This window comes from Benincasa hispida, chromosome 9, assembly GCF_009727055.1.
Source record: "Benincasa hispida cultivar B227 chromosome 9, ASM972705v1, whole genome shotgun sequence".
Classification (NCBI taxonomy): Eukaryota; Viridiplantae; Streptophyta; class Magnoliopsida; order Cucurbitales; family Cucurbitaceae; genus Benincasa; species Benincasa hispida.
Window position 1 is genome coordinate 15063823 of NC_052357.1, and position 9113 is coordinate 15072935.

Here is a 9113-nt window from a genome sequence, read left to right on the forward strand (position 1 = left end):
CTGTGCAAAGACGTGGGTTGCGACTACAAGTCTTGTGAATAGATTAGAAAAGAAAGATGAGTAGTACAAACAACGTAAGTTCTTAAGAGAATTGAAGGTACAAATACTGTTCTACTCTTCTCTTGGCATACACCTCTCAGTGATCGGCCGTGTTTCCCACATGTCTGTGGTAAAACAGAGTCTAACATAATAAACGTAAGGTTGCTTCCATGTCTTGAAGTACTACTTGCTTTAGTTAACACACTCTTCTGTCTTTCTCTCGATAGATCAGAACGACATCTTCACTTCTGCTCTCACAGGTGAAGATGTTGTCTAACATGCTTTAGCTAAACGTATTTCAAAACTTTAATTCATGTTAAGTTCTTGGAGATTCATAGTGCTTATCGAAAGAGTAAGAAAACATCATGGAGAAAATGACTAATGGCTGAACAGAAACAAATAGAATATGGTGGATGAAAGCTATCGAAACATGTAACATTTCGATTAAGTGTTTGATACATAATGTGTGAATGTAGAGATAAAGAAAGCATGGAATACAATGGAGAAAGTTAGAATAGATACAATCAGATGCCAATGTCTTGGCACAGATTCAATGGAAATCTACTTGCCGGATAGGATGATGTCGATGGTAGGAAGAGCTTCCCTCTCAGGCTTGCTCCACCGGTAGCAGGTGTCTCTGCATTTTGCTTCGCTTGGGTATATGGCAGTTCAGAACGGAGATTTACCTTTCGGCCTTCTTCCTGGATTCTTCTTTTCAGCTCTCAGCTCAGCCTTTTTCTCTCTAAAATCTTACAGCACTTTTGTGAAACCCGAATTTCCATTTTTCCTACTTAAGCAGGTGTTAAAAGGAATTAACTAAGTGAAAGTTAAATCTTATGTTGAAGTGAAGAAAATTTCTAAGTGTTGGATAAATTTTCCTTGAGTAGTTTGAGTTAAGTCTTAACTGGTGAAATTTTGGCTAAGTATAGAAACCAAAAGTAGACATGCATTGATGAAAGGTAGCATTAATGCATAAGGCTATTTGTGTGTGTGATGGCCAAAGGAATAGAGGATGCATTGGAAAAACTATGATGGACGCATGATATAGATGTTGATGCGTTGGAAGCAAGGAAAATTGAAAATTTGGAAAGAGTACATGGGCAAATGGGAAAATTTGAAAATTTGGCTAAGTATAGAATGTTGTATGGGATGCGTTGGAAGGAGGGAAAATTTGGGAGTGTGGAGCAAACCATGCGTTGGAGCCAACTCCATGCGTTAGTCAAAGTGGACGCATTGGACAGTGAGGTTTGAGGAGGACGCATCAAATTGGGATGAAGAGATCTCCCAATCTACTCCTGCATTTGGAGTGATTCCAAAGCCACCTGAAAGCTCTGAAAGTCTAGTTTTCAGGGTAGGGCTGCCGGAAGAAAAGCTCAAAGGGATCAGGCTGGAAACTGAGAAGAAGACAGAAGGGTCAGGTTGTCAGATCAGTTCGGGCCAGTCATGAAGATTCTGTGATTCCGGCAGAAACATGAGGAGTTCTAAGCTCATATGTTAGATAAGCTTCCTGAGAAATTTTAGAATATGTTTGTAGAAGGAAGTATTTTGTGTTGATGCGTTGGAAGGGACCAATTCGTTGGAAGAAGTTGTGTTGATGCGTTGGAAGAGTTTGTGGATGCATATGAAGGATGAACTCATGGAGGATGTCATCCGGACATGTGTCTTCTTGGGAGGAAGCCTTAAGCCTGAACTAAAGAGGTGGCAGCATAAGAAGACATACAAAAGTAAGGTCCATGCATTGGTGAAAGGAGAAGAAGACACATTGGGTTATGCTGATGCAAGATTGAGTTGATGGTGTAAGAAAGGGACACTTGGCCATGCAACCAAGTAGGAGGTGTTGACTTTGGAGAAGGTTTGGACGTTTATAAATAGGGCCAAAAAACTTCTTTTTTAGCTCACAGCTCAAAATACATTTAAGAGGAGTGGAAAAGTTGAGGAAACCTTGCGTTGAGAGCAAAATCTATGCGTTGAACACAGAAGTTCAAAGAGGACGCATTGGACAGTGGAGTCTGGAAAGCAGCATCAAATTGGAACGAGGAGTTCTCCTAGAATACTCGTGCATTTGATGTGATTCCAAATCCATATGAAAGCTAAAAGAGTCTAGTTTTCATGGTGGGCTGCCGGAGAAAGAAGCTCCAAGGAATCGGCTGGAGAATGAGGAAAAAAGCCAGAAAGGGTCGAGCTGTTGGTAAGCTGGGCCAGTCTTTGATGTTTTGATGATTCCGGACAAACCACGAGGAGTTATGAGCTAAGATTTTATGGGGTGAAAAGAGAGCCCGAGGTAGAAAAGGAAGCTACTAGAAAAGCTTCCTAAGCAATCAAGGTGAGTGTTTACCTAGCTTTATGATTTGATATGTGAATATATGCATATGTAAGTGCAAAATACATGCTTTTGATGATATGATGATTGCCATGATATTGTTTGTGAGTTTTCTATGGAAACTGAGATTATACCCTAATTACATAGTTAGCATGCTTAACACAAGTGCTTGGTGGAACATATAGTCGGCCTCGATCGACGGGAAATAATAGTCGGTGACGACCGACAGGAAATATAGTCAAGTACTTAAGCATGACTGGCAGGATAAAGAAATAGTCGGTGTGCACATTGGTGGGAAGTGGGTTATAGGAGGTTTCCACTAGGTGGTTTGTGATGATTGATAATGATATGAGCATGCTACGTATAGCATGGGACTAAAAGGATGTTGATTGAATGAACATATACATGATCATACATAAATTATACTGAAATGATGATTATGTGATTGATTTCCCAAAAGTTATGATATGCAAAGTGGTTTTCTATGTTAAAAGAACCACTCACTGAGCTTAGTAGTTCACACTCTTCAAAATGTTTTCTTAATATCCCCCCCCCCCCCCCAGGTAGTTGGAAAGCGAGGAGTTCCAAGGTGCTGCTAAGGTCAAGGTCTGCCACGTGCCACAGTTACACTTCCGGAGGGTTTTACGATTGTTGTTGTAAACTTTATTGTTAAATCTTTGAGTTGTATAAACGTTACATTGTTGTATAATATAAGATGGGCCTAAAAAGAAATTTCGCTGTATATGAATTATATCTTGGTATCAGAGTTATTCCTGCAAGAGTTATTAGACAGTAAGTGTCAACCAAAGGGTTGATAACTGCTGCCAGTCGCATCCCTCTCCCAGGCTCGGAGGAGGGTGGTCTGGGGCGGGGTGTGACAACTTTGCCCACTATCAAATAGCATAATTTTCTCTAAATATGTTGGAGTATTTATACGAGGAGATCCTTTGACTTTGGCCATGTGGTCCCCACTTGATGGTTATGGTAATTCCGCAGATGGGGGGATATTATTCCTTCTATTATGAAATTAGACCGTCAATTCTGCACAACCGTTAGTTGTACACACGTCTCAATCTCCCGCTCTCGCATCGCTCAGTTGCATCTTTCGATCATAGATTCACATGTGGTGTTTGTTTTTGTTATCGCATGTGGTCGAAGCATAGATCTGGACCGACTATTGCATTGTGCCATTACTTCGGTAATTGTCTTTGCAAGGTTGATCGACGGGCGCAATGTGATAAAGATGCGTTGATTAGGTTCTTGCGAGCCTTGGGCGCAAGTGGTGACTTGATCTTCCTGCAAAACAGAATAATGTTTGGCGTATCCTCCATCTTTTGGCGTTAGTGGGTTTTATTGCAAACATTTATAATTATTGTCATACTAAGTTAATTTTCATACAATTGGCGCATAATTACTAACTGTTGGCTGCAATATCTAGATAAGATGGCATAAATAACTTGCATTTCTACAAGTTATCACACACCCAAATTTAGATATATGCTTGTCCTCAAGCATATCTTCTACTAAGGAAATCATGCTCCAATCCTATCCTATAATTACTAACTCATGATACTCATAGGAGATGTCCCTTGCCTTCTTTTTCTCTTTTTAGTTTATACTACGTTGTTCTTGGTAACCCACCATCGTTTTGGCTTGCTCCTCGTGTCATACGAACATCCAACTACGAGTAGGCTCCTTTCATCACTAAACTCTTATCAGGTTGGGAACAGTTTTTGAAATTTCCCTTATGATGACATTGGAGTTTTGCAAATTTTTTTTTTGGTAGATGCCATACAAAAAGATGCATTTTCTTGAATATTGCATACTTTTGAGTTCATCTGCTCAGACCTTCCTCACTGGCAAGAAGTAGAGTGAATTATGTACTTTGATTGTATTGACTATTAACAAAGTATGCAAATAAATTACAAATGATCGCATTACAAAATTTTCTCATGCTTGTACAAGAGTCAAAGAATTTGGTTAAGTTACAAAATTTGATTCGGACAGGTGCATGATTTGCAGTTCATATTATGCTTCCAATAAACGCAGATACATTTTTGCTGAGGACGGCAACACGCACACATCCCCACAGTACACCCCTTAACTAAATACATTTCTGGAGGATACCTCAACATAGTGCATTTAACTAAGGCTGGGCAAAGGACGCATATGTGCGCAACGCACCCCTCACAGCAATGTATTTTTGTGTATTAGATGCATATTTCTCTTTTCTTTCTACTTACTACACTCATCCTTTCATTATATGCCCATTTATTTTCCTCTCTTCGTAACTCAAGTTGAAGAGATTGATTTATCCAACATTCACAAAAACATGTACCTAGTGCTACTACATATAACGTAAGGAAACATATGCGACATAAAACTTCTGAAGCATTAACGACTACTCCTACTAAATAACAATTACAACATGAAACAAATGATAAAAGAAAGTTGTAAAGAAAGAAAGTAAACATAGATGGGAAGGTCGACTGAAAGTAGTTCTCAGAGTTACCACAATCCCTGCAAGCATTTTAATCCTTCTTGCCCAAATCAATGGTGTCCATGCACCGATCGAAAGTCACCTCCCATTGACTTTGAATGCGCTTCTCCCATCTAGAGTTGTTAATTCCACTGTGCCATGGGGAAAGATGGTCTTGATCCGGAATGGCCCGGACCAGCTAGACTTCAGCTTCCCAGGGAACAGTTGCAGACGTGCATTGAATAGTAGTACTTGCTGACCTTCGGTGAATGTCTGGTCATTGATGCGTTCATCATGCCATTTCTTCATTTTCTCCTTATATATCTTGGCATTTTCATAGGCATCCCTTTGCCATTCAATCAACTGATTCAATTGCAACTTTCGGATTTTCCCCGCACTAGCTAAATTGAACTTCAGCTTCTTGCATGCCCACATTGCCTTGTGTTCTAACTCAAGCGGCAGATGACAAGCTTTTCCGAAGACTAGGGTGTACGGGGACATGCCAATTGGTGTTTTGTAGGTAGTCCTGTAAGCCCATAGCGCTTTGTCAAGCTTGGATGACCAATCCTTCCTAGTAGTATTAACTACCTTCCCCAAGATAGTTTTGATCTCTCTGTTAGAAATTTTTGCTTGCCCATTAGTCTGTGGGTGGTATGCGGTTGCCACTCGATGGCTAACGTAGTCAGCAGGTTAGCAATTATGCGATTGATGAAATGAGAGCCCTCATCACTGATTATGGCACGTGGCATTCCATAGCGCGCAAAAATATTCTTCTTCAAAAACTTTGCCACAGTGTTTGCATCATTCTTGGCACATGTGATGGCCTCAACCCGTTTTGAAACATAACCAACCACAACAAGAATATATTGATGACCTTTAGATGGTGGAAACGGGCCCATGAAGTCAATTCCCCATACGCCAAATAATTCAACTTCTATGATTGATGTCAATGGCATTTCATTTCTTTTGGACATGTTCTCTGTCCTTTGGCACCTAGCGTATTTCATAACATGGGCATGGGCATCTTTGAACAGAGTTGGCCAAAAGTAGCCGCACGGCCAAAAGTAGCCGCACTGTAAGACTTTTGCTACAGCCCTTCGCCCCCCAAAATGTCCTCCATATGGGAACTCATGACAGAGTTCTAAAATGCTCTTGGCTTCATGCTCAGGGACACATCGACGTATGATATGATCAGGTCCTTGTCAATACAGGAATGGATCGTCCCAGAAATAAAATTTTGCATCATGCCTTAGCTTCTTCTTCTGCTGGTAGGTATAATCATCCGGTAATTGATCGCAAACAATAATGTATACTATGTCTGCATACCAAGGGACATTAACACCTACTGCCATCAACAGCTCATCGGGGAATCTTTCCTCAATATCTTTTTCTGTCCCTTGAACCTTGCAGTTTTCTAGTCTTGACAAATGATTTGCGACTTGGTTCTCGATTCCTTTCCTATCTTTAATTTCCAGGTCAAACTCTTGCAGGAGTAGCACCCACCGTATCAATCTTGGTTTTGCATCCTTCTTCGTCATTAGATATTAATTGCAGAGTGATCCGTATACACCACCACATTTGTTCCGATCAAATACTATCGAAACTTCTCCAGTGCAAATACCACTATGAGCATTTCTTTCTCTGTGGTCGTATAGTTCTTTTGTGCGTCGTTCAACATTTTACTCGCATAATAAATGGGATGCAAAACCTTCTCCCGGCGCTGACTCAAACTACGCCCACAGCATATCCACTAGCATCACACATCAAAGCAACGGGTTGTGTCCAATATAGCGCAACCAAAATCGGAGTGGAAATAAGTGCATCTTTTAATGTGTTGAATGCTTTATTGAGGCAGAATCAAACTTATACTCACAATTAACTTCGAGAAGTGCACTGAGAGGGTCTTGCGATCTGAGAGAAGTTGCGAATAAATCTTCCATAAAATCCCACATGACCCAGAAAGCTTCTTAGTGTCTTTACATTCACCAGTGGGGGTAATTTGGAAATTGCGTCGATTTTTGCTTGATCAACTTCCAATCCTGCCTTGGAGATTTTGTGACCCAAAACTATTCCTTCCTCCACCATAAATTTTCATTTTTCACAATTCAAAACAAGATTTGTCTCTACACATCTCTTCAAAACTTTCTCCAAATTTGTCAAACAGGAGTCATAATTATTGCCGAAAACTGAGAAATCATCCATAAAAACCTCGACTGACTGCTCCAAGTAATCTAAAGAGATTGCCATCATGCATCGTTGAAAAGTGCCTTGTGCATTACAGAGTTCAAATGGCATACGTCGGAATGCGAATATACCTAACGGGCACGTGAAGGTATCTTGTCTTGGTCCTCCGGCACAATTGCTATTTGGTTATACCGTGAATAGTCATCAAGAAAGCAGAAAAATTTGTTCCCCGCAAGTTTGTCCAACATCTGGTCAATGAACGGTAGTGGAAAATGGTCCTTCTTAGTGGCCANACGGTAGTGGAAAATGGTCCTTCTTAGTGGCCAAATTTAACTTGCGATAGTCCATGTAGATTCTCCACCCCGTGGTTGTTCTTGTGGGAATCAATTCATTCTTGTCATTAGTAATGACTGTCATCCCCCCTTTCTTTGGGATACATTGCACTGGGCTTACCCAGCTACTATCAGATATTGAGTAGATGACGTCCACATCCAGCCATTTCACTATTTTCTTCTTTACAATCTCCTTCATGGCAGGGTTTAAGCGACGTTGCCTTTGTACTGATCCATTCTTTCCTTCATCCAGACGAATATTTTGCATACAATACGAGGGGCTGATTCTTTGAATATCTGCCAAGGTCCATCCTAAGGCTTTTGCATTGTTTCTCGGGATCCGTATGAGAGCATCTTCTTTCTCCGTACTTAGTGATGTAGAGATGATAACAGGTAATGTATCGTTACTTCCTAACTAAGCATACTTTAAATGCACTGGCAACGACTTTAACTTTAACACAGGGGGCTCTTTTAAAGATGGCTTAATACGCTGCGAAGTCCATTCAGATAACTTCAGTTGTTCGAAATTAGATTCAGCATGAATTGCGGCACATTCTTTCTCCAACACTGTGCCATCTTCAAAATCTTCCTCCTCCATTTCTTTCAGGGGTTCGTGCAGCTATTCTCCCTGTAGTTCTTCGATATATTGGCAGTTTTCTATATCTCCTGGATATTTGAACGCATTGAGTATGTTGAACTTTACCTCTTGATCGTCAACCCGGATGGTCAATTCTCCTTTCTATACATCGATCAATGTTTGCCCTGTGGTGAGAAATGGGCATCCTAGGATGATAGGAATTTCTCTATCTGCCTCATAATCCAATATAACGAAATCTGTGGGGAAGAAAAACTTGTCTACTTGCACGAGAACATCTTCTATCTTGCCCTCCGGAAGCTTTATTGACCTATCGGCTAATTGCAACGTAGTCATGGTTGGCCTAGCTTTGCCGATATCCAGCTTCTTAAAGATTGACAAAGGCATCAAATTTATGCTCGCCCCCAAATCACACAGTGCGTTTCCAACCATCTTCCCTTCTATGGTGCAAGGTAATGTAAAAGTCCTAGGATCCTTCATTTTAGCAGGGAGATTATTTTGAAACAAGGCGCTACACTCATATGTTAGTGCAACTGTTTCATGTTCTCTAATCTTTCTCTTGTTGGTGAGAATATCCTTGAGGAATTTCACATAACTCGACATCTGTTCTAATGCTTCTATTAAGGGAATATTAATTTGCAGTTGTCGAAGAACGTCTAGGAACCTCTAAAATTACTTACTATCGTCTTTCTTTTTAAGCCTGGACGGGAAAGGTGGAGGATCCCGACGCATTTCCTGCTCACTTTGCTGCTTAGTGAGGTCTTGTGCTTGCTGTGTGTTATTGACTGGAGATTGCATTGATTGCAAGTTCAAGTCTTGAGAGACGTCATCTTTTGTAAATAATCTTGCTTCTGAATTGGGTTTACTTTCATTATTTTGTGCTTGGTCATTATCAACAGTTAAATCTGCCGGTATTTTTGCCGCATCTAGTACCTTCAGCGTAATGGGGGCTGTTGTTCTACCGCTCCGCAATGTCACAGCATGACATTGTTCTTTACCTTTTGGCCCCAGCATTCCCAAACTTCCCTGTGGTGTACCAGGCGTTTTGTTCTTTAATTCTCTCACAAGCTAATCTATTTGGTCTTCTAATTCTTTGAGAGAGTCAGCTTGCGATGGTCTCATCGCCTCACTCTTTTCAATGTAATGCTTCAATGACATCTCTAG

At 40.7% G+C, this 9113-nt stretch overlaps 1 protein-coding gene across 1 annotated transcript; it reads right to left on the minus strand.

Moving 5' to 3' along the window:
• Nucleotides 1–8093: 8093 nt before the first annotated feature.
• LOC120084566 lies at nucleotides 8094–8552 on the minus strand. Its single transcript, XM_039040369.1, has one exon. The coding sequence runs from the start codon at nucleotides 8550–8552 to the stop codon at nucleotides 8094–8096; it is 459 nt and encodes a 152-aa protein (XP_038896297.1).
• Nucleotides 8553–9113: the final 561 nt, after the last annotated feature.